General features: G+C 42.8%; 1 protein-coding gene across 5 annotated transcripts in view; it reads right to left on the reverse strand.

Annotated features, from left to right (window-relative positions):
- Dym (dymeclin) overlaps window positions 1-26,728 on the reverse strand; it is a 312,012-nt gene that overhangs the window by 271,675 nt on the left and 13,609 nt on the right. For all 5 annotated transcript variants that reach the window (XM_057789035.1, XM_057789034.1, XM_057789036.1 and 2 more), the window contains 4 exons: window positions 15,216-15,406; window positions 3,326-3,378; window positions 1,336-1,429; window positions 178-311 (listed from right to left, as the gene is read on the reverse strand). In XM_057789035.1, coding sequence (XP_057645018.1) covers window positions 178-311; window positions 1,336-1,429; window positions 3,326-3,378; window positions 15,216-15,355 — 421 coding nt within the window. In that variant the 5' untranslated portion in view covers window positions 15,356-15,406. The remainder of the gene's footprint in view (window positions 1-177; window positions 312-1,335; window positions 1,430-3,325; window positions 3,379-15,215; window positions 15,407-26,728) is intronic.

Here is a 26,728-nt window from a genome sequence, read left to right on the forward strand (position 1 = left end):
TTCTCTGTGGCTTTGGAGCCTGTCCTGGAACTAGCTCTTGTAGACCAGGCTGGTCTCGAACTCACAGAAATCCGCCTGCCTCTGCCTCCCAAGTGCTGGGATTAAAGGCATGCGCCACCATCGCCCGGCCCAAATTCTACTTTTAATCGTAAAATCCGCAGCTTATTGGTTACTTACTGTAACTGCCGGGAGACTTTTCTTCATACATAAACTGAAGCTGTAGCTCCTCCTCAGACATCTCGCAGATGAACACTTTTAGCAGGCAGCAGATAATAAACAAAGCATTATGTGTCTGCCAGATGAAGATGTGGCTAAGACAGAAAGACCAGAAAGTTCAGTTTAATCATAAACAAGGTCAGTTTGTTTCTAGTGCATGATATCTTCATAATTTGTGAACGGTTTTGCAGAGCCTATTATAATATTAAGACAATGTCTCTATCTTTCAAAGGTTTATAGTCATACTGAGCCAGTGAGAGTTACTGTATTTTCTCTCAGATCGCATTCTGTACAGAGTGAAATCTACTTAGTTAAAGCCATTACTGGCACCTGTAGGTAAAACTGCTTTGTCCTTAATTTTATAACTGTCCTACATGAAAGCAACTGAGACAAAAGAGAGCTAAAATCATGGTAGCATAAAGAGAATAGTCACAAATATACACTATCCTTCTAAATCAATTTTATAGGAGCCAGCATGGTGGCTCACACCTATTATCCCAGCACTTGGAGGCTTAAAGCACCAGCATGCCAAGAAGTCAAGGTCCAGCCTGGGCTACAGAGTGAGACCTTGTCTCAAACAAACAAGCAAACAAAGTCAATACCCCAGTCATAAACAACCAGACTACCGCATCCAATATTTAGGACAGAAAAGCAGCAGATGTGGAATGAGATAGCATATGTCTAGGTCGTCATTTAAGCCAGATCAACAATGATAATGAAAATGTCTTTTATGATAACAGTCTCACCACAACAAAGGAGGACAATGACAGGATGAGTATGAGCAAGTAAATGACACCCATGCATGAAAATGTCACTGTAAAAGCCATATGCTAACTATAACAAGAATTAATTAAGATTAATTTTTAAAACTGAATTCAAAAAATAATTGTATCATTACTAAACTTTTAAAAAATCTAATCTTAATAATTAACCAAAATGATGAAATCAAACTCCTGAATCTCATTCCAACAATTTAAAACGTTTACTTTTTTCCTCTTAATAAAGAATGTAATTCCTTCACAGGGGTTTTCAAAAGATCACAGCCTACTTCTCCCACCAAATGAAAACTACCCCTCACAGCGCTAAGTACGCCGCAGTGCTGGGTAAACGGTAGCTTACTTCTGGCATTCTGCCGAAAGCCTGAGCTCTCTGGTTCTGGAAAGGAAGACCTTAGTTAAGGCGCCAAGATTTCCCGTTCGAGGGTTGTTTTCAACTGCAAGAGAGAAGAAAAGTATTAAAATAGTTAACACTGAGCATATCATATCATTTATAGAATGTCCAATTGAAACTGCCATTGACCACTCTTACTGACAATCTCACATCTAATTCAGAAAATGAGCAGTGAGAGAAGATGCTACTCTTAGTCTATGGGGTTAGTTTTATGTCAACTTGACACAGATAATGTTATCAGAGAGGGGGGGCCTTCACTGAGAAAATGCCTCTGTAAGACTGGGTTGTAGACAAGCCTGCAGAGCATTTTCTTAATTAGTGATTGATGGGAGAGGACCCAGATATTGTAGGTGGTGCCATCCCTGGGTTGGTGCTCCTAGATTCTATAAGAAAGCAGGCTGAGCAAGTCATGAGGAGCAAGCCAGTAAGTAGTTCCCCTCCACAGCCTCTGCATCAGCTACTGCCTCCAGGTTCCTACCTTGCTTGAGTTCCTGCCCTGACTTCTCTCAGTGATAAACTGTTAAGTGTAAGCCAAATAAACTCTTTCCTCCACAACTTGCTTTTGGTCAAGGTGTTTCATCACAGCAACAGAACAGTGACTAAGACATAGTCATAATTACAAAATCAAAATTTATTTGCAAAGTAAACAGTAGAAGAAAGTGTAACCTCAAGCGAGGTAAAAACCAATATTACTATAATTTTTCATTCTTTTCAATTGTTTTAAAAAGTATTATTTTATTTTATGTATGTATGGTTGGTTCACACATATATCTATACATCATGTATGTACCTGATAAGGCCAGAAGAGGGCACTGGGTTCCCTGTAACTGGAATTATAGACTGTCATAAGCTCCCATGTGGGCGCTGGGAATTGAACCTGGGTCCTTCGGAAGAACAGCCACTGCTCTTAGGTGCTGAGGAACTGAGCTTAGGAAGCCACAACAGCTAAGAATTCGACAGGAGACTATTTAGGTCAAATTTTACTTTTACTGCTGAAGAAAGCTCACAATGTTTAAGTCCTGGGTGCAAAGTAGAAGCCATGGCAGAGACAAGTACACAGTCATTTTCTTTCTTTCTTTCTTCCTTTCTTTCTTTCTTTCTTATTTTTTTCTTATCTATCTATCTATCTATCTATCTATCTATCTATCTATCTATTGTTTTTCAAGACAGGGTTTCTCTGCAGCTGTAGAGCCTGTCCTGGAACTAGCTCTTGTAGACCAGGCTGGCCTCGAACTCACAGAGATCCACCTGCCTCTGCCTCTCGAGTGCTGGGATTAAAGGCATGCCCCACCACCACCTGGCAGGACCACTGACTTTCAGTGTAAATTCAAGAGTCATGATGTTGCTGAACCAGAAATGTAAGCACTGAAGCACAATGGGCTGAGCTGCCAGGATTTGTTTTCATGCAGATCTGGAGATTCTGTATCTATGTGAGTTTTCTGGACATGTTGAAGGGTATCAAAGACAGAGATCAGAATATACTTTTAAGAAGTAAATGTGCAGGCCTGCAAATACATACTCTAAAGAATATACGGGGGGGAGGGGGGTGCTGGAGAGATGGCTCAGCGGTTAAGAGCATTGCCTGCTCTTCCAAAGGTCCTGAGTTTAATTCCCAGCAACCACATGGTGGCTCACAACCATCTGTAATGAGGTCTAGTGCCCTCTTCTGGCCTGCAGGCATACACACAGACAGAATACTGTATACATAATAAATAAGTGAATATTTTTTTAAAAAAGAATATAAAAGGGAAGTCAGATATGGGGCCCACGCCTGGAACCCAGCCAGGTCCCCTACTACATAGAGTCAAAGGACAAATAATTACTGTTGTCATCATCACAAGCAAGAATGTTGCTTCATTAATTCAACTCATATTACACTATCATAATTTTAACAGAAATTTTGAAAACCTGCCTATTTTCCTCTCCCCTTCCACCTTACCCAAAGACTTGCAAACTGAAATGGTTGCCTCTTCCAACAGCTTCAACTCAGTACTGCAGAGACAAAAGAAGAAAGGTCATTTAGAACACAATACTAGATATGTACATACTAACATAATGGAATGTATCAATTGAATAAATAAATTAGAACAAGAATATCATAAACAATAGAATTAGCAATATAAAATAAAGTTTCAATTTTCAGTATACTTAGGAAATTTACTCTAATTCTCAAGATATGAGAGAGAAGAGCTTGGGGTGTCCTTCGGTGAATTCTGGACCTGGCGTGGGTAATCCTAAATGGAATACAAGGCGCTGCTTCCAAAGCAGCATTAATCAAGCCCTATAGTCACTCAGGGAACAGACACTATGCTTAGGAGATGTGTCAAGTACGGTCTCTCATTGCTGTCAAATGGCTGAGCAAAAGGCAGGAGTGGTGTTCGGTACCTGTAATTCCCAGAATTCAGGAGGCTGAGGCAGGAGGATTGCCACGAGTTCAAGGCCAAGCTGGACTACAGGAGCTACACAGTGAATTTCAAGACAGCCTGAGTTACAGTGTAGACACTGTCTCAAATAATGAAAACAACAACAAAATAGAACAAAAAGACAACTGTAAACATAAGGCAAGAAAAGAAAGAATACAAGCTTCAGTGGTTCACAGACACAGAGAAAAACACAGACAGGCATGGTGGCACACACCTTAAATACCAGCACTCAGGGAGGTAGAGGCCAGTCTGGTCTACATAATAAACTCCAGGCCAGCCACAGTACCATAGTAAGACCGCATCTACAAAAAGCAAATGCACACCCATACAGTAGTGAAAAGTTTGGGTTTTTTGTTTGTTTGTTTTCAAGACAAGGTTTCTCTGTGTCGCCCCTAGCTGTCCTGGAACTAGCTTTGAGGACCAGGCCGGCCTTGAACTCAGAGATCCACCTGCCTCTGCCTTCAAGTACTGGGATTAAAGGCCTGTGCCACCACCACTTGGCTTGTTTTTTGTTTGTGTGCTTTGTTTCTACAACTCAAAAGTAAAAACAACTTCAAAACATCTAGTTTAAAACTGAGCAAAGAATAAGGCTGGGCATGGCTGTGCAAAGGACAGTCAAGGCTATACAGAGATGCTGTATCAAAAAAACTGAGGTGGGGGTTACTGCAGAGAAAGGTTAAGAGTACTGGCTGTTCTTGAAGACCATGGGTTCCCAGTACCCACATGTCGGTTCACAGACACCTATAACTCTAGTTTCAGAAAATCTGATACATTCCTCTGACTACCATAGGCACCAGGCACACATATGGTACGGATATATATATATATAGGCAAAACATACACAGAAAGTAAACAAACTTTTTGTTTACTTGTTTGTTTTGAAACACGGTCTCTCCATACAGCCCACAGAGAGATCAGCCTGCTCTGCCTCCAGAGTGCTGAGATTAAAGGTGTGCACAACCACGCCCTTTTTAAATTATTATTTTAATGGGACTGCAGGGTTTGGTGCAGTGACACTGGTGCAGTCTTTACTCCCAGCACTTAGGAGACCGCAGATCTTTCTAGCAAAGTTCAAGGCCAGCTTGTTCTACACAGAGTCCCAGGACAACCGATGCAGCATGGTGACAGCCCGTCTCAAGAAAAGAAATTATTAAATTAAAATATGGGAATTCAGAGACATGGCAAAGACACAGAGACCTTGCCATGTTTGGAACATGGAGGTCAGTCAACAAAGGTCATCTTCAAGAGCTGTAAGTTGGTGATCTTAGCCACTGAGCCATCTCTCTGGCCATCAGGTCAAGAAGTGACCTAAGTTTAAATATTTGTCAAATATTTCAAAGGTGTTTGTTTGCAAATATAAAAGAATCTATCTTTTTTAAATTTATTTTTATTATTTTAAATTGTGTAAACACGCGTGCACCAGCACAGGTGCCCAAGTGGCCAGATGTCAAATCCTCCTGGAGTTGGTGTTACAGGTGATTGTGAACTGCCTGGTGTAAGTGCTGGGAATCAATCTCAGGTCCTCTAGAAGAACAGGAGCTAAGCCACCATTCCAGCCCCAAGAACGTATTGTATCTTTTGAAGCACTTCCCTCTCAGGATAACACCTCCTTTGGAAAGCCACTGCTAATACCTGCCTTTCTGTGGTGAGGCCCACAAAGCCTGGTTCTCCTTATACACAGCATCTGTCTGGGCAACCATTTCCGGGAAAAAGCATCCTCAATGCCCTCGTTCATGCTCCACAAAAACAGGCAAGTATGCCGCACATCATGCACCTCCACTTCGTACAGCAGGCTTTCTCTAGGCCGCCAGCCAGCTCCCAAATCACGGCACAGAGACTGATCAGTTGCTCGGCCTTATTAAACGCTTGTCCCACAGCTCTCAGAACTTAATCTCTTTCTCTTCACCTACATTTTGCCTCAGGTCTTCTTTCCTTTCTTTCCTTCTGTACGTCTTACTTTCTCTGTGTCTGGCTGGCTGCTGCCTGGCTTCTGGCTCCAGATATGTCCTTCTCTTTCTCCCTCGTTCTCCTTCTCTCTTGTCTAGATTTCTCCTCCTACTTATTCTCTGTGACCGCCAGTTCAGCCTATCCTTTCTCTGGCTGTTCAATTCTTTTCTTTCTTTCTTTCTTTTTTTTTCTTTTTTTTTTCTTTTTTTTTTTTTGTCTTTTGGTTTTTCAAGACAGTGTTTCTCTGTAGCTTGGCTGTTCAACTTTTTATTAGATTAATCAGCGGCCCTAGGCAGACAAGGTAAAACAAGCAACACATCTTTTCGTAATTAAACAGATGCAGCATAAACAAAAGTAACACCTTTACACAGTTAAAGTATTCCGCAGCACAAACAAATGTAACACACCTTTACATAGTTAAAATAATATTCCACAACAGCCTTGCCTGTCCACCTGAAGAAAATACTTGGCGACTAAAGTCACAGAGCCCTGCTCCTGGAGGCCTGCAGTTTCTACCTCTGGCTGTTCCTTTCAGGGTCTGTAAGGCAGCAGTTCCCAACCTGTGGGTCGCAGCCCCTTTGGGGTCATATGCCAGATGTTTACATTAAGATTCATAACAGAAGCAACATTTCAGTTATGAAGTAGTAAAGTAAAATAATTTTATGGTCGGGGGTCAGCACCTGGGGAACTCTATTAAAGGGTCGCAAGAGCCACACTGACTGCTGTAACAGACTTTCTTTCCTCTCATACCACCACTCTCCAGTTGTCCAAACTTCTCGGGGCGTTTAAGAATGATGTGCTTTGCCATCTGCTTTATTTGGAGCCCCAGCGCAGAGGAAAGCAACTGGGCTGGGTGGTAGCCGTGTGGCTGGTTCTAGGTACCCAGCACTTTCAAACAGACAAGCTCAGTTATTCTGGCAGGAGGCAATGAGCAAATCATCATTTGAAGTAAATACAAGTAAAACGGTACTTCAGAAAGATGCCAGTGTTTCCAAGACAATTACAGCCAGAAACCAAATGTCTCCAAAGTCAGATCTGAGATATTGAAAATATGCAAAAAGCGACAAGAGGCAGCAAATCCTAACTCAAATTACTTCAAACTTACTCTGTACATGAACTCCATATATGGAGGTCAATTAAGAAACTTACCTGATAGATAAAAGATAAATATTTAAAATTCATAATTTCATAGTCAAAGTTTTAATACCAAACTAACCTCTAAATAAGCAACCATACTGGGTCCTAAAGCAACCCTTGTATGTGATGCCATCAGACCGACAAAGGTGGCAGAATCCAACAGTCACAAAAGTGACAGTGTCAGCTTTGTAGGTGCCATCCCAATGCACAACAAAACTAAAGAGAATGGAGAATAACGACAGGAAGTACTCCCTGTCCCCTACACACATCAGAAGGGCAGAGATAGGCAAGCAGTCAGACAAAGTCCAAGGGCTTTTCCACAATATTAAGAACTTCATTGGGCTTTTCTACATATAACTAATTCATCAAGAACATGGTTATTAAAATATTTACAGTAGGGTTGGAGAGATAGCTCAGAGGTTAAGAGCACTGGCTGCTCTTCCAGAGTTCCTGAATTCAATTCCTAGCAACCATCAATAATGAGATCTAGTGTCCTTTTCTGGTGTGCAAGCAGGCAGAACGCTGTCTATATGGCAAATAAATAAATCTTTTTTAAAAAGATATTTACAGTAAAGCTTGAAATGGAGATGTATGCCTATAACCCCAGTGAGTACAAGGCCAATCTTGGCTATAAAGCAAGCTCTGGGCCAGCCTGGGCTACATATGACTGTGGTAAAAAAAAAAATCACAATCATATAAAAGTTCTTAAATGTCCTACACTGCCATTTCTGGGTTGTATTTCAAATCTATCCCTTCCTTTCTGTGATTTGGATCTCCCTAGTGACAGCTGCCATCAACAGCAACTTCTCTCAACACAGTTCCTTAAAAGCCTCCACTCCAGAAGTCCAACAGCAAGCATCCACAACACAGTCACATCTCATCCAAGTTACGCCTCAGAGGTGGCAAACACATATCATCAAAGTTCAGTTCTAGGAAGGATGGGTCCAGAAAAGACTGGCCAAAGACAACAGTGTCAGCGAGGGAACTTCAGCAATGCCCTGAACAGGCAGGCGCTGCACAAAACTCAAACCCACACCACCACACTCCTCCCGGAACAGAGCACCCCAGGAGCCTCAATCCAGTAGAGTAAACTGGAGACATAGCGCACAGTCAAGTACATAATCTTTAAAATCCTAGTCACACGCCACCTAAAGTATATACCAAATTAAAGACCTAGGAAGGAATCCAACAGCAAGAACATGGAGTGTCTGCAGACACTGAATTTCCACCAAGCATTCCACCTCATAATTTAACTACTACCATCAATTAACAGAACAACCACACTGCACATGGATTTCTAACTTCTGCCCAGTTGACAGGAAGCAAAGTGGACCCTGACACATAACGGAGGGAACGGACTGGAGCCACATCTCAGTGCTGGGCCTTTTTTATCCAGATTCATGACCTAGTTTGAGAGCCCAGTGTCCTTAAAGCAAAGCAAGGATACCTGCACCAACACGACAGGTGCACAAACCATAATACCTGCGGACCACACCTTTAATCCCAGCACTTGGGAAGCTGAGGCAGGCGGATCTTTGTGAATTCAAGGCCAGCCTGGTCTTCAAGAGCTAGTACCAGGACGTGTTCCAAAGCTACAGAGAAATCCTGTCTCGAAAAAAAAAAGAAAAGGCCACGCACAGAGCTCAGCGTGAAACCCCTTGTCCTCAACTACAAAGGCCACTCACAAGTCAAGTTTCCATGTATTTATTCCTCAGACACTGACAAATAACTTACCAATGCTACACTGTCATCTCCCACTGCAGAAGAGGGAAATATACCACATCATTTAATAATCTTAAAGTGTTTAAACATTTGAAATTGTATCAAACAACTATAGTCAATGCTCGATGTGGTTGGTGGCCCCCACCTATAATTCTAGCACTCAGAAGTCTGAAGCATTGTGACTAGCACTCAAGTACACATACCACCACACACCATAAACATAATTCAAAAACCTTTAAATAAAATCCAGTGGTGGCACATGATTTCAATCCCAGCACTCAGGAGACAAGGGCAAGTGGATCTCTGTGAGATGGAGGCAAATCAAAAAGGTGTTTGTATTCCTGTGATTCACAGACAATCTATATGCTGCCATCCAACTGCCAAAATGAAAGGCCTGGAACTATTAAACTGTCAAAATGGCAAGTAGGGTGGTGGTGGTGGCACACACCTTTAATCCCAGCACTCAGGAGGCAGAGGCAGGCAGGTGTCTGTGAGTTCAAGGCCAGCCTGGTCTACAAGAGCTAGTTCCAGGACAGGCTCCAAAGTTACAGAGAAACCATGTCTCGAAAAACCAAAAAAAAAAAAAAAAAGAAAGAAAGAAAGAAAACCCGGGGGGGGGGGGGGGGCGGGGGGAGAAGCAACCACCATCATCCTGAGTAATACTGCATTTATTTTCTCAGGAAAATAATAGAAATTAATGGCTTTAAAGTTCGGATTTCAACACACAAGAAAGAAATCAAGGGAAACATAGTCAGGTTTTCTTGGCCCCTTACTTTAACACTGTGACAATTCTTGTTGCCCCCTCCCCCATTTAAGCATTCTTAGGTTAAGGGAGTAATCAATCCTAGATAAACTCGGTCACCTTTCAAAACCTGCAATGAAATGTATAAATGCAAGGAGGAAATAGTATTTTTGATGCAGTAGGTAAACAGTGAACTCCCTACAGTTCCTCACTCTGAAAGATGAGATGACCAGGAAAGCTGCCCGTGTCCATCCCAGTAACAAAAGAGCTCGAGGCCTGACTTTTGTTGCCATCAGAGCCTCTGGCAGGAGAAAGGTGAGAACCTAGAGAACAGGCTAGTAGCTGCCCTAGGCCACCTCAGCCAGGCACCCTGTTCCCATAAACGGTACGGAACATAACATTCGTGCTGAGAAGAATGAAAAGGCAGGGCAGGCATGTCGACTCCTTTCCTAAGCACTTTTCCCGTCAGACAGTCAGGACGAACTCAAGTCCAGTCTCTCTGGTTTCTCAAGTCAGGAAACACATTTAAATACTGTAACCTAACCAGAGAGGGCACACTCCCCTCAGGCAAAGTAGAAACACAGGACAGACCACCTCCACCTGCCGACAGGACTGCCCACAATAACATCCATGCACAGGATGTCGGGAGTGTGATCCACAGCTCTGGACAGGATGTCGGGAGTGTGATTGATCCACAGCTCTGGACAGCCCTGAAACGTGAATATGTAACCCCATGGTCCTTTTCTCTAAGACCGTTAAAGCTCAGTTTGATGAGCCCATGCTTCCAAAGGAGCTGACGACACATGACGATCGCAGAGAAGTCACCTCTGGAGTTATGTAAACCTGGGCTAAATGTGGTGCTTACCAGCTACTCATTGCAATCATACACAGCCTCCTAAGGGCTCAGCGTTCAGAGAGGAGAATAATAACAGATGTGAACTAACTGAAAAGACAGATGATAATCAGCCTAGCACTTGAAAATATGAAAGACTTCATAAATAACTAATAAATTAATAATGTCTGCATTAGCAAAGACTCTTAGCAGAATGTTCTTATTTTTTATAATACAAAGAAAACCCTGAAAGAAAAAACAAAGTGGTAATTAGAACTTAAAAATGCTAAAGAAAGGGGCTGGAGAGATGGCTCAGCAGTTAAGAGCATTGCCTGCTCTTCCAAAGGTCCTGAGTTCAATTCCCAGCAACCACATGGTGGCTCACAACCATCTGTAATGAGGTCTGGTGCCCTCTTCTGGACTTCAGGCATACACGCAGAAACAATATTGTATACATAATAAATAAATAAATAAATATTTAAAAAAAATGCTAAAGAAAAATGGAAGCTCTTTGTGTATAACAAAATGAAATTTTAAAAATGCTGTATGATGAGATATATACAATGGATATTATTCAGTCCTAAAATCTGACACGTGCTACAGTAACTATGAGAACTGAAAACAGTATGCTGGTGAGAGCAGACATATATTACATGACTCTGGTTATCCAGTTATATAAGATCCCTATTGCAGGCAAATTCCTAGGCAGAAAATAGCATAGAGGTTACCAGGAGGCCCTGGGAAAAACGAGGGAGGTTTGTACTATTTAACAGGCAAGGTACTTCTTTTTCAATGGAAGAAAGGTCCTGGAAATGAAGGCTTGGGAGGAGTTATACAAATATATTAATTCAAACACTTTACATAAAAGTAATACAACATACATTTTTGTAAAAAAAGATATATATATATATAATATTAAAAGTGGTATACGGTATTTGTAAATAGACATGATTACTTAAACTTTTGTTTCTATATTTTATAACTTTTCTCTAATTAAAAATTACCTAAATATTTTTAAGGGACCATTTTACAGGTAAAAACAGCCATAAAAATGTCATCTACACCGGGCAGTGATGCACACGCCTTTAATGCCAGCACTCAGGAGGCAGAGGATCTCTGTGAGTTCAAGGCCAGCCTGGTCTACAAGAGCTAGTTCCAGGACAGGCACCAAAGTTACAGAAAAACCTTGTTTCAAAAAACCAAAGTGGGAAAAAAAAAAAAAAAAAAAAAAAACAGAAGTCATCTACTCACACAATGAGAAATGCATAAAGTCTTGTTTATAAGGAAATTTATCACACTTCTGTTTTTACTAATGAAAAGTGAGAAACTACCGAAGTGGTCAATGCTAGTTAAATAATTTCAGGCTATTCCTTAGACAGACAAACCATGGCGAGGGAAACACTGTAAGGAGAAAACTAGAGAAAGCGATGAAAGCGACACAACGTACCCCTCGTTACTCGAGGTGCAGGTTAAAGGTTTTCCACGCTTAGGTTTTTCTTCCCCTCTGCACTTAAGTTCCTTGGTGCTGAATCTTAAGTGCCAGTGTCGGAAGCTGCTGTTCTGCCTTACCTCAGCGCCACCTAGTGCCTAGTGAAGGGAACAGTTCTCATGCTGCGGCAGAGGACAGGGAGCTCGTGCTCTAAACAGCTCAACAGTCACGTGACAAACAGGCACCGCTTCATGCCTGCTTGGGTGTGGGGGGGACTGAAGCAGGAGGATGGAGCTACACAGCAAGACCCTTTGCCTTTAAAAAGTAGCATGACTGGCTTCCAATATAGAAATTGTTCATCAGAAAGTTAGTTCAATCCATGTTCATTCTTCAGTTTCTACTTTTAAGACAGCCCTTGTTATTTTTGAACTAACATCAACTTCCTTGAAGAAAGGAAGAATGAGACCCTCCATGCTCTATGGTTTTGGGAAACAATGAGGTTCTACAGATACCCAGAAAAAAATCATAAGAATACTAGAAAATACCTTTAAAGATACCTTTGCATCAGTCAAAGTCTGTGGAGAACTAAGTGGTCAGTTTAAGACAATCATAGGAGTGTTGCAGGGATGCATCTTCTCACCCCTACTCTTTTAACATATTCCTGGAATTAATATCAACAGCCCTGGAGGATGAGGAGACAGGCATGCAGGCAGGAGGTGTGCAAATCAGTGACTTGTGTTTCACTGACGATACAGCACTACTTGCTGAAAGTCCAAATGAGCTGCAGGCCACGGTAAATAGAGTAGTGGAAGTCAGTGAAAACCTTGGTATGAAAGTAAACATCGAGAAGACTGAGATACAGCACATGGGAAGGGCACAAAGGGATTTTAACATTGTAATAAAGAATCAGAACCTCAAGTAAACAAGTCAACTTTGTCTGTCTGGGAGGAAACCTCAGTTCAGACGTCAAGAGGCAGATAGGGACAGCTAGGGCTGCATTCCAGGCACAGGTCCGGTCAGCAAGACACATAACGACAACAAAATTACAGGTATCTGAGACACTTGCCTTAAGCTGCTTTCTTTACAGCTCTGAAACCTGGACAATGAAACGCTCCTCAGAGCAGAATGTGTTTGAGACAGCATGTCTCAGGAGGGTTCTAGGTGTCACACTGAGAGATAGGCTGTGCAACAATGACATTAAGAAACATCTTCCTCTACAGAAGGAAGTAAACTACAGGATACAGCAACCACGTTTGGGATACTTTGGCTGGAATTACAGGCAACTGTGAGCTGCCTGACATGGGTGCAGAAAACTAAACTCTGTTCCCCTATATGAGCAAAAAGCACTCTTAACCATTCTGAAGCCATATCTGCAGCCCATGTCTTGTTTCGGGAGTTTTCTCTTTGAGATAAGGTATTACTACACAGCCCATGCAGTACAGAACTTAACAAGCATACCACCTCTGCTTCACTAATTTACTTCAAAATGCTTTAAAGTGGGGAGGGAAAGCTGAAGAAAAGGCTCAGTAGTTAAGAGCACTGACTGTTTTTCTAGTGGTCCTGAGTTCAATTCCCAGTAACCACATGGTGGCTCACAATCATCTATAGTGATATCTGGTGCCCTCTTCTGCCCTACAGTGCACACATGCAGGCAAAACACTGTGTACATAATAAGTAAATCTTTAAGAAAAAAAAAAGGCGGATAAACCAGGCACAGTTATGCACACCTTTTGTGTGCATAAGGCCCAACAATTGGGAGATAGAGGCAGGAAGATCAGGAGTTCAAGGTCATCATGTGCTACAAAGAGAATTTGAAGCCAGTCTAAGTTGGCCTTTAAAAAAAAAATCAAGGGGCTGGAGAGATGGCTCAGTGGTTAAGAGCATTGCCTACTCTTCCAAAGGTTCTGAGTTCAATTCCTGGCAACCACATGGTGGCTCACAACCATCTGTAATGAGGCCTGGTGCCCGCTTCTGGCGTGCAGAAATACACACAGACAAAATATTGTATACATAATAAATAAATAAATATTTAGAAAAAAAATTAAATAATTAAGGCTAAAAAATAAAATCCTGTCTCAAAAATTTAAAACCCCACCAATACAGAAATATCTATTAGCTGATGAATGGACAAAGAAAATGTGTATTCATAAGGCAGAACATAACTGAGCAATAGAAAGAATGGAAAGTATCTGGCCCTTACTTATCTGACCATTCTGTAAAGGAAGCAGGTCACAGAAGACCACATATAAGACACCATCTATACATGCAGGCTAATGCATGGGGAGGGGTGGTTTAAAGTCAACACAAACACAGTGGTGTAAAACAATAAAAAAGAAAACCTTTCCCCACCCTTTCAGCCCCCAGAGGCTGCTCCTTTATCTTGACTCTACATCCCCTCCTTTAAAACCAGCAAGGCCCAGGCAGAGTCCAGGTCACATCATGTCATGACACATGACATGACTGATGAGTCTTCCCTCCGCTCCTATTGCGTTTTCAAGGATCCTTGTGTTCACACTGGCCCACCTGGACATTAACTTCCGCACTTCAAGGTAAACTGAGTGACAAGCTTAATTTCACCTGCTGCCCCCACTGCCCTTCACCTCATAATGTTACACATTCACAGAGGTCAGGGACTAGATTTGAAAAATCTAGCTACTGAGTCTTTGAGAAGTCAATATTCTAGATACTCTACATTACCATGTAACAGTTTACATGAGATACTGTTTTTACCTGTTAAATTAGCAATTATCAAAACACACACAAAAAAAGGGGGGAAGGAGCTGAGAAACAGCTCAACAGTTATAGACACTTGCTGCTCTGGAGGTTGATTCCCAGGAATCACGTCAGATAGTTCACAACCAACTGTAACTACAGCTTCAGGGAATCCTACATACATGTGTGCATGCACAGGGAGAGAGAGAGAATAAAATATTTTTTAAAGTCCAAAAGGTATTTAACTGACAACAGTGAGATAAACAAGGCCTCTGAGATATTGTGGTTTGTTGCATAAATTGGTAAAGCTTCCTTGGAACAATCTGGAATACTTACTAAAATTACAAATGCACACACAATTCTGACCCAACAATTCCACTTCCAGGAAGGCATAGTAGAGATAAATTTATATGCATGTGAAACAATACACACAGCACTATGAAGCAACAAAACACTAGAAACAGTCTAAATGCCCATAAACAGAAAGCTGATTAAACATATTTAAAGGCTACTCTGAAGCCATTAAAAAGAATAAAGCTATGATCTATATGCCTACATATGCATGACAGATTTTACCTAACTGGAGGAGAAAGCAAGGGAGAGAATGGTTTAAAGATACCATTTGTATTTACACAGCTTTTTCAGACTAAATAGGATGAGTAGAAATAGCTTCACATTGCCTCTAGGAATCAACAGCAATGCTGCTGGCAAATGAGCTAGCTAAAGAGACAGAGCCACAGGTTCAAAACTACATCCTACTTTTCCTTCTTTCCATAGTCTCTGCTAAGCACATAACGAGGCAAAAGAACCCGGCAAAACAGCATGTTGATGGCACAGGTGCACACCGCCTCCTACCAGAATTTCAGTCTCCAGGAAGTGGCTTACCTGCTGGTTGGTGCAGTAAAAGAAAATGAAAAGAGCTGATTCCAGAAGGGGTCATTTTCAGAGATAGACTCAGTGCCTGATAGCTTTTTTAAGTACTCATTTTTAGGAAGGTCACTGATCCTGCTGCTGTTCGATCCCATCTTCTGTGCAGTAGACAACTCGTCCTCACATGGGCATGTCCACAAGACAACCTATTAAAAAAATGGGAAGAATATTCAAACCATTCAAAATAAATGCCAGACTAAGATAACACTGACCTAGACAGATACATAAGCCTGCACCTCCTCTAAAGGCACACACAGTTCTCTTCATCTGCTCATGTGGGATTCCCCTCTGTATGCTGTGAATATCATTGGTTAATAAAGGAACTGCTTTGAGCCTATAGCAAAGCTATAGAGGAACAGAGCTAGGTGGGAAAAACTAAATAGAATGCTGGGGGAGAGAAGGGCACAGTCAGAGAGAAGCCATGTAGTCCCACCAAACACAGATGTCGGAACTTTACCTGGTAAGCCACAGCTACGTGGCGATACACAGATTACTAGAAATGGGTTAAATTAAGACATAAGTGTTAGCCAATAAGAAGCTAGAGCTAATGGGCCAAGCAGTGTTTTAAATGATATAGCTTCTGTGTGATTATTTCGGGGCTGAGCTGATGAGCATCCGGGAACCAACAAGTGGCCTCCCTACTACAATCTTCAAATACACTGGACCTCAGACACAAGATCCCAAGGGAAGAAATGGGACTGTACTCCACCAGAGCCAGTACAAACACAAAATTGCCCATCTATGCTTATCTCACGTAGTTATGGGCTGGAGAGATGGCTCTGTAGTCACAAGCACCTGCTGCTCTATCTTAAGCACTGGAGTTCAGATCCCAGCACCCAGGTAAGATAGTAACTGCAGCTCCAAGAGAACCCACATTCTTTTTCAGTCTCTGCAGACATCTGCCCACACACGTGTGCATACAAAGATCCCATTACAAAGATGCACACATGCACTTGAGTGAAAAAATAAACTAAACCTTAAAAAAAAAAAAAAGATAAATATGTCCCTTCATGATAAAGGTCCTGGAAAGACTACAGACAAGGGACACACCTCAACATAATAAAGGTGATGTACAGCAAGCCCACAGCCAACATCAACCTAAATGATGAGAAATTCAAAAGTATTTTCACTAAAATCAGGAACAAGACAAGGTTGTCCACTCCCTCCACATCTATTCAATACAGTATGTGGAGTCTCAGAGTAATAAGACAACTGAAGATCAAGGGGCTACAATAGGAAAGGAAGGAGTCAAATGTATCTTTACTTAATATGATTTTATACATAAAAGACACTAAAAGCCCTAGACCCGCTGTAATGTTGTCTCTTTAAGAGACAAGCCATGCCCACTCCCTTCCTGCTTGCAGTCTCAGCCCCACACTCTCTCTTCTTGTTCCTCTCAAAGAGGCAGCTTCTGCCTCTCTCCCCACTTCTCCCTTTCTCTCTTCTCTCTCTCCCCCTCCCCCTTTCTGCCCTTCTCCCTTCCCTTCCATAATCCCTAAATAAATGTCCAACTCTGCTCTGTATGGTATGCCTATCTCTGTGTCTCCCACCCGCCGCCTATCCTTTTGTCGCTGCCAGGGACCAGCCACCTTCCCTGCCATGTGGTCTCGACCCCCGCAGCAAGCTGCCGGACCGCAGCAAATCCATTTCACCCGCGGCATATCTCATCTCTGAACATCATTAGACAGGATCCATCACACGGAGTGGGTCTTAAACCCAGTCAGAGTGTTGGTTACTCCCACTGTGGATGGCAGGGTGTGTAGCAGGGTTGATGGTTACCTTTCACCAAAATCAGGTGTCTGGATCTTCAATTTAACTCCATTCATCAACAGTCAATACCATGCTGTTTTTTATTACACTATCTCTGTAATACAACTTGAAATCAGGAATAATGATATCCCAAGCAGTTCTTTTATTATTTAGAAGTGTTTTTAGCTATTCTGGGTTTTATTGTGTTTCCATATGAAACTGAAAGTTATTCTTTCAATTTCTTTGAAGAATTGTATTGGAATCATGGGAATTGCACTGAATTTTTAGATTGCTTTGGTAGGATGGTCATTTTCACTGTATTAATCTTACTCATCCATGAGCTTGGAGGGTCTTTCCATCTTTTGCTATCGTCTTCATTGTCTTAATGTTTTTAAAGATTTGTTTATTTATGTTATGTATATGAGTGCTTTATCTGCATGTACACCTTTAAGACATAAGAGAGTATCAGATTCCATCACAGATGGTTGTGACCCACCATGTAGTTACTGGGAATTGAACTCAGGACCTCTGGAAGAGCTGCCAGTGCTCTTAACCTCTGAGCCATCTCTCCAGCCCTCTTAATGTTTTTATTATACAAGTCTTTCACTTTGTTAGAGTTATCTCAAAACATTTTATTGACTAATTTATGCCAAGAGATTATATGCCCAAATCTGTGGAGGGGGTTCATAGAGCTGGCAAACCTGCAGGGTCAAGGGTCTGAGCTACCTTAGGCCTGTAAGCTATACTACTGTCTCACAGACTGAAGAGCCTGAGAGCTGTAGGAGTTGCAGCTACAGGGCAGAGATCTCGGGAACCCTAAAATTAGCCAGTGCCACCTGTGGTTCTGGCTACTGCTGCCACTCAAAGCTGTTAGAGGTCAAGGATTATAATAGCTGCCAAGAATCAAGGCTACTGATGCTTAAAACTCAGACTGACAATGTTCCAGAAGTCTCTGGCTTGAACTGGAGTAAAGGGCACTGAATCATCGGGGGTTAGGGTCAGAGCTGTAAAACCTCTGAGTCTGAGGCTAGCCCCTAAGGACACAAAAGGGACCAGGAATTGCCAAACTGGAAGAGTTTCTCCACATCACTCACAATTCCTATCTGGGGAATGAAAATGGCCTACAACAAACTGATTCAGGGTAACAAAAACATACTAAAGTTATACATATATGTACAAACATACATGTGTATATATGTGGAGTGTTTTGTGTGTGTGTGTGTGTGTGTGTGTGTGAGAGAGAGAGAGAGAGAGAGAGAGAGAGAGAGAGAGAGAGAGAGAGAGCATGTCTGAATTTGTGAAATGAGGCTGTTCTGTAACTTGCTGTAGACCAGGCTGGTCTTGAACTCAAGAGATTCCCTGCCTCTGCCTCCCAAGCGCTGGGACTGATGGTGTGCACCACTGCGCCCAGCCAATCCTACAGTTACATTAACACAAGGAGAAACTAGGTAAAAGGTGAGAAGACACAGGACTTTCTTCTACTGTGTTTAACAAGTATTTATTAGTCTAGAATTACCCCAAGATAAAAGACTCATAAGAAGAACTGATGCTCAAACTGATGCTCATCAAAACCCCAGCAAAATTCTTCAAAGACCTCGAAAGAACGATACTCAACTTCATATGGAAAAGCAAAAACCCAGGATAGCCAAAACAATCCTGTACAATAAAAAAACTTCTGGAGGCATCACAATCCCTGGACTTCAAACTCTACTACAGAGCTACAGTACTGAAAACAGCCTGGTATTGGCATAAGAACAGACAGGAGGACCACTGGAACCAAATAGAAGACCTGGATATCAATCCACACATCTTCGAACACCTGATCTTTGATAAAGAAGCAAAAAATATCAAATGGAAAAATGAAAGCATATTTAACGAGTGGTGTTGGCATAACTGGATATCAACATGTAGAAGAATAAAAATAGGGCTGGAGAGATGGCTCAGAGGTTAAGAGCATTGCCTGCTCTACCAAAGGTCCTGAGTTCAATTCCCAGCAACCACATGGTGGCTCACAACCATCTGTAATGGGGTCTGGTGCCCTCTTCTGGCCTACAGGCATAGACACAGACAGAATATTGTATACATACTAAATAAATAAATAAATATAAAAAAGAATAAAAATAGACCCATATCTATCACCATGCACAAAACTCAAGTTCAAACGGATCAAAGACCCTCAACATAAAGCCAGCCACACTGAACCTTATAGAAGAGAAAGTGGGAAGTACACTTGAACACATTGGCACAGGGAACCATTTCCTAAATAGAACCCCAGCAGCACAGACACTGTTGGGACCAATTGAGTCCTGGCTTCCAGCTGCTCTTTCCTGTCTAGAGCCTTCTAATTGAAGTGACTAAAAGCTGTGCTTTACCTAGAGGATCAGAGGATGGGATTTTCACCTGTTGGCCATTGACTGCAGGGTATTTAAGCCTCCATGGTGCTATTAAAGAGGGGCTTTTGGTACCAGTGATTGAAGGTCTGTGTGTCGGTCTGTCTCTGCGTGTGTTTCCTCAACCTCCAGCCCCTTGCCCAAAGCTCGCGAACTGGGTTCTAGTGCATAGAGCGCAGGTGGGTGCCGCGGTGTAGGGAATGCTGAGAGGTCGCCCTCGGAAGGTGAGGGTGGATTGGGGTGTGTGTTAATTCTGACGTCCTTCGCTCGGTTTTAGCCCCGCTGAGAGAGGTAAGCAGACAGCGCAGTTCTTGGCCGACGGGGACATGTTGAGGAGTTAAGATGGGAGGTATCTTTTCTTTGTTCAGAAAAGAGTCAGTCGATAGGGAGGAGTTCGATGATTTAGAGTTTAATGAGGAGAGTGAGGATTCATCAGAAGAAGAGGAGGAGATCGTATGTAAGGAAATAAGAAATCTCTTAAGGAAACTGAGAAAATGTAAAGTAAGAAAAGATTCACACCCAACTCCCTCAGCTCCACCGGCTTATTATGATGAAGGTTGGTGGTCTCAGGTAGGTAGGGGCTCTGGCACTGAACAAACCAAGGGAGTTTGTTTCCGTCCTGTACGCATGGTTGCACCGTTGATGGAGGTGCCAGACACCAACAACCCAAGGCAAATAATTAGCCAACATTTAGCAATACAATTTAAAGAAATGAAGCAATTAAAGGAAGCTGTAGCTACATATGGGGCTCAAGCACCCTTCACGTTGGCCATGGTAGAATCTTTCTCTGCTATGAATTTAACACCAAGTGATTGGCAGCAATTATGTCATGCTGTCTTATCTAGGGGAGATTATTTCTTATAGCGAGGGGAATATCAGGAAAATTGTAAGCAAATGGCCCAGTTAAATGCTCTAGCGGGTCAACCACAACATAATTTAGATATGTTAACTGGGGCTGGGATTTATGCTGATTTGCAGCAACAAATTCTGTATGATCCACGAGTATTTGCCCAAATAGCTGAAGCTGCCACTAAAGCGTGGAAGGTCTTACCTAACAAGGCGGCTGGGGACCAATTATCAAAAGTTTTACAAGGACCATCTGAACCATTCCAAGATTATGTAGATAGACTGTTACAAATAGCAGGTAGATTGTTTGGAGATGAGACAACAGCCATGCCTATAATAAAGCAACTTGTATTTGAAAATTCCAATAGATATTGTAAGGAAGCATTACGCCCTCACAAAACAAAGAGTTTAAATGAATATATCAGGATATGTAGAGATATAGATAGGAATTTCATTCAAGGCCAGGTTATAGCGGCAGCTATTCAACCTCAGAGAAACATAGGAGGACTGGGAGAGAGGGCCCGAGGCCATAATTGTTTTTAACTGCAGAACTCCTGGTCATTTTCGAAAGGAATGCCCACAGATGATAATGAAGGGAAGGAGGAAACTGGTATGTGCCCTAGATGCAGAAGGGGAGCACACTGGGCTAAAGACTGCTTCTCTAAAACAGATATAGATGGGAAACCTCTGCCACGTACCATTAATCAACAGCAGGGAAACTGGCAGAGGGCCCTGCTTCAGGGCCCCAAAACCTCAGTGTATGGAGCAATGACCATGGAACCGCAGGGACAGTACCCCAGCAGAGGCCATGTCCAGTTCCTTCCACAGAGAAATCCTTTCGCATTGCAGACCTTGTCGAAGCCACACCAGGGAGCTCAGGATTGGACCTCTGTGCCTCTGCCAGAGCAGTCTGAACTCCACAAATGGGAGTGCAAGCACTCCCTACAGGAGTATATGGGCCCTTACCACCAGGTACCATGGGACTTATATTAGGCAGAAGCAGTACCCTTTTAAAGGGGATCCAAATACATCCTGGGATAGTAGATGCAGACTATCAACAGGAGATTAAGGTTATGACATCTGTCCAACAGGGGGTGGTGGTAATTCCTTAAGGTGAGCGGATAGCACAATTAGTGTTGATTCCCGACAAGGTTACCAATAATAAACAAGCCCATGGCAATCAAGGGTTTGGATCCCCTGGAACAGCTGCTTTCTGGGTTGCACAGTTAAATGAACGGGCCCAGCTTAGAATGACTATAGAGGGAAAAGGCTTTGATGGTATTTTAGATTCTGGGGCAGATGTATCAGTTTTGTCCTTAAAATCTGTACGGCTGCAGGGAATAGGTCAAACAACTCCTCAAAAAAGTTCAAAAATATTGAAATGGCATGATGAAGAAGGACATGAGGGTGTTTTCCAGCCATATGTTCTTCCCGGCCTGCCTGTCAATCTATGGGGACGTGATCTCTTAGCAGAGATGGGGGCAGTCTTAACAACACAACCTACAAAGCTGTCCCCCCAGAAAGCCACCTCGGTGATGAAAGCTATGGATGGCTAAACGGTTGGCTAGGGGGAAAGGAGCTGTTTGTGTTTTTCCTCCAGTAACGGATAAGCCCATTTGGGTACCAGAGCGATATGTTCGGGCTGTGGAAAATGATGGGAAAGGATCCTGTGATGGGCCTGAGAATGACACCTGTCATTCTCTTGATGAGCCTCCTGGTGAGTCCCAGTCAAGCGGAAAACGTTGTGTGAAGCCTGATAAGGAACCCCCTCGTACTGACCAGTGAGCTGAGCTAGTTCTTTGTATTCCTCTTTCTATTCCTCAAACTATACTGCTGGAACTGCTTTAAGCAATATGGCGAAAGAACAGGCTTCTATCAATCAAACCTTTTCCTTTATGAATGCTTTATGCTTTGTTACATATTTTGGGCTATGAATATTACTTTAAAGGAATCCTATATTAGTGAGTGTAGTTCTATCTTTCTTTTGAAATATTTCTCTGAGAGCCTAGGCACTATTAAATCCCGTGTTTGTTTTAGTTTTCTTTTTTCTTTTCAGTTTTGTAGTATGGAACAGCACCTTTGGGGGAAAAGATATTCTTGGTTGTTCTTTCAGAAACTGTGACCTGAACGACTGCTGGGATGACCACTCCAGTGCTGCCTTGTTGGTTCAGGTACCAGCCATCATACCACTGCCAATTACCAAGAAGGCTAAGCAGACTGAGATGACCCTGTATCGAGAGCAACGAGATTCTGGAGAGACAGCTGCAGTGATTGCTGCCATCGCGGTGTCTGCTGCTGCAGCCATGGTTGAGGACTGGCAATGGCACAAACATCATTTGTGTTGGACACCGTAGATAAACTGACGAGACAAGTCAACGATGGTCTCCAGACTCAGAATGTCCTGAATGTCCACATTAAATTTGGACTTTCAAATTTAAATCAAGAGACTGCCCTATTGTAGGAGCAGGTGGACTTATGGCTAGTACAACAAATGTCTTGTTCACACTTTTATCATTCCTTTTGTATGACATCTATTAATATTGCTAATGCCTCTTATGTGGTGAAACAACTCTTTACTTTGTTGGCACAGAAACTACGGGTAGCACTGAAAGTCATTTTCTGTCTATACGTGAAGAACTTCATCCCTTTTCAAACGGTCCAATAAAGCAGTGGTAACTGAAGAACACTTTTGCTGATGGACATTCAGGGAGTTTACAGACTTCGATATTTGAACCACTTGTATCTTACAGTTGTGCCAACTAACATTCACATCAGCAGTGCTTTAGTTTCCTACTCCAGTCACAACTGCTTAAATTAGTTAATTCTTACTAATAGGTTAAAAAAAGTTTTTCGCCGGGCGGTGGTGGCGCACGCCTTTAATCCCAGCACTTGGGAGGCAGAGGCAGGCGGATCTCTGTGAGTTCGAGACCAGCCTGGTCTACAAGAGCTAGTTCCAGGACAGGCTCCAAAGCCACAGAGAAACCCTGTCTCGAAAAACTAAAAAGTTTTTCAAGCCGGGCGGTGGTGGCACATGCCTTTAATCCCAGCACTCAGGAGGCAGAGGCAGGCGGATCTCTGTGAGTTCGAGGCCAGCCTGGTCTACAAGAGCTAGTTCCAGGACAGGAACCAAAAGTTACAGAGAAACCCTGTCTCGAAAAATCCAAAAAAAAAGTTTTCAGTATGTTTTTAATTTGTATGCCTCCTATGAATGAGACCACACACGCACACAGTCTATTTTATACCGACATTTTCTTTTGGTTCTTTTTTTCTTTTTCTTTTCTTTTTGTTTTTGTTTTTGTTTTGTTTTGTTTTGTTTTTCAAGACAGGGTTTCTCGGAGTAGTTTTGTAGACTGTCCTGGCACTAGCTCTGTAGACTAGGTTGGCATCGAACTCACAGATTTGCCAACCTCTGCCTCCTGAGTGCTGGGATTAAAGGCATGTACCACCACCACCCCATTAAACATTTTCAAAACAGGTTACATCACAAAGGTAAGTATAAAATAACTGCTCAGACCCATTTGGTTCAGTATGAATAAAGTTTGCACACTAACTAGGAGGGAGGGGTCAGAACACAGAAAAATAAGACGACCACAAAGGGGGGGGTCCTCCTCCTTCCCTTTCCCTAGAAATGCTACAATAGTTCCTTCTTCAGTGATGACACAGCCATGCTGTGTCAGAGGGGACAAGAGGCTTAAAAGAATCTCCATAAGAATAGAAAACTGGAGGTGGGTTAAAAAGAGAAATGCGGTCCCTGAGCACTAATGGTCACCATGGAAGTCTGGAAACTGTGACCCCAGTCCAGGGGCAAAAAGGTCAGAGCTCAGGGACAACTAACAAAAGCTTGGCTAGCGCATCCTTGGACAGCTGCCCCTGCCCAAGAAGCAGCAGCAAAGTGTCCCTGGCTGTCCCTGTCATCCCACCTTGACTGGAGTAGGCCACAGAAAGAAGGGAGAGCAGTACTCTGCCTCTGCACAGACTTCCATCTGCTTCCCACTCCCATAAATGCAAAGCTAACAACTGAGTTCCACTGGCATCTCTTCTGCCATGACTCATGCCAAGAATTCATAACACATGCACAAACACACTCACGGATGCACACATAAACGTGATCACGTGCTTCCATTTTAACTGGAATCCCCCAAGCCTTTACTGATGAGAAACAGATGAAGATGGAGCTTGAAAAGCCCCACCGTCCAATAACCAGCAGAGACCCAGAGCCTTCCTTCCCCTCTGTGCACCAGAAGACTTCAGAAGGTTCCAGCCCTTCTTTCTAAAAGTGTAACAGTAACTGACTCCATCTTCCGGCCTCACTAATGACCCCATACTACTAATATTCTCAGATCGCCCTTCTAGCCCTAAACTCTGACCAGGGGGCCACTTCTATCAATATCCCTAAAATCCTTAAGATTTTGTTTTCTTTCTGTAAATGTATATGAGTGTTCTGCCTATGTGTTAACACATAAACTATGCCTGAACGAGAAGCACGCTGTTCCTGATGCTTGCCGCTTTCAGCCTTCCAAAGGAGCGACTTTCATGCATGGAGAAAAGACCAACGCAACACACACCCAACCGATTCCATCTCCTCCCACACTGCTTTCCCGTCACCTCCTCGTCCCTCCCCACAAGTTCCCACTGTGTAAAAAGGAGCCTGAAATGACATATTCCACATTATATAAAATGCGTCTCCCTAGGTGGATTACTCCTGAGAGCCAAGAGTCAAGACTTTTTTCCTTATCTCTAATTAACCTCCAGCACACTGGAGTACTCAAAAGATGCTTGCTGAAATAGCCATGGTCCAAGTTAATAAACACAGAAAAAGACCTCCAGCCTAAATTAAGAGTAAAATACATTGTTTAAAACAACAAAGGGGGGGGGGGCTAGAGAGATGGCTCAGAGGTTAAGAGCACTGGCTGCTCTTCCAAAGGTCCTGAGTTCAATTCCAGCAACCACATGGTGGCTCACAACCATCTGTAATGAGATCTGGTGCCCTCTTCTGGCCAGCAGGCATACATGCAGACAGAATATTGTATACATAGTGAATAAATAAATACTTAAAAAAAAAGGGGGGGGGGCTGGAGAGATGACTCAGTAGTTAAGAGCTCTTCCACAGGACCTGAGTTCAGTTCCCAGCACTCCTGTCTGAAAGCTCACAACCACTTGCTAACTCTAGCTCTAAGGAATGCAATGCTCTTTTTCAGGCTGCTGCAGACACACACATAGCATATATTTTCGGAGACAGACATATCGTAAGTAAAAATTTAAAGGAGAAATCTAAAAAATTAAATGTTTTAAAGCAGCGTTTTCAGCCCATCAGAGTAGTAAAGGCTTACAAACTGCTAACAGCGTGAGGACTCTGAGAAGTTGACAGACCATCACCGGCAGAGACTCAAGTCACTGGACGCAGGTGGGTGGAGCTGAGTGCCCAGTGTATGGACAGCAGGACCATCATCCAAAACTCCTGAGGCAAGGGGCAGGAGATGGGAGTGGCTGGAGAAAGTCTCTCCCTCACCCTCAGCAGATGTCTAGGCTCAAAGGCACGGGATCACACTGCCACGGATCTGAGCACCAACCACTGTGTTGGCAACACAAGGCAGCCTTTCTGGCTCACTTGGCCCTACACACAAGCATTCCTGTACCTCCAAATGGGGGGAATTAAGCCCCTAACACCTACTCATGCCAATCTGGGTTCCAGAAAATCTAATAAAGGGCGCTATACTCGGTGCATCTTCTTGCCTTCCCATTCCACTTGCCTACTCCAACATGACACCCAAAAGGAAGCTAGGAAACAGGGCTTCTCCCCAGCCCTGCTCACTACAGAGGAAGCACAAATCTAAGATGAGAGGAGATGAACACCAATGCTGGGATTCGTGTGCGTGTAAAATGAGAACCTAGTGGGTGAGGCAGAGCAAAGGACAAAGGGATATTACATTCTCTGACATCCAAGGTTTTCATATAGTTAGCATTTGCCTTGCAACCGGTCAGCTTCATAAAGGAAGGGCTTTCTATCCGTATTCTAAAAACACCTACCTCACAGATGAACTAACGCACGCTGACAAGTTCTATGGATGCAATGCCCATTGTGCTGTTGTTAGAACAGTAACCTAAATAGTTTACACAAATCCCTATCTTAACTTGGGGATAAATTACACTGTAGGATCAGCACACAATAAAACACTTTGAAAAGAAGATGGATCTTAAATGTGTAAAAATGTGAAGAAATTCTGTGGTGGTTGGAGTAAGAATGGCCCCATAGGCTCATATATTTGACTGCTTAGCCACCGGGGGTGGTGCTGTTTGAAAGAATTAGAGGTGTGGCCTTATTGGAGGATATGTGTCACTGGAAATGGGCTTTGAGATTTCAAAAGCCCACGCCAGGCCCAGTCTGTCTGTCTGAGTTCCTTTCTCTGCCTAGCGATGAGGATGTAGAACTCGACTACTTCTCTAGCACCATGTCTGCCTACAAGCCAACACACTGTGATGATA

The sequence above is a fragment of the Chionomys nivalis genome, chromosome 14 (assembly GCF_950005125.1).
Source record: "Chionomys nivalis chromosome 14, mChiNiv1.1, whole genome shotgun sequence".
Classification (NCBI taxonomy): domain Eukaryota; kingdom Metazoa; phylum Chordata; class Mammalia; order Rodentia; family Cricetidae; genus Chionomys; species Chionomys nivalis.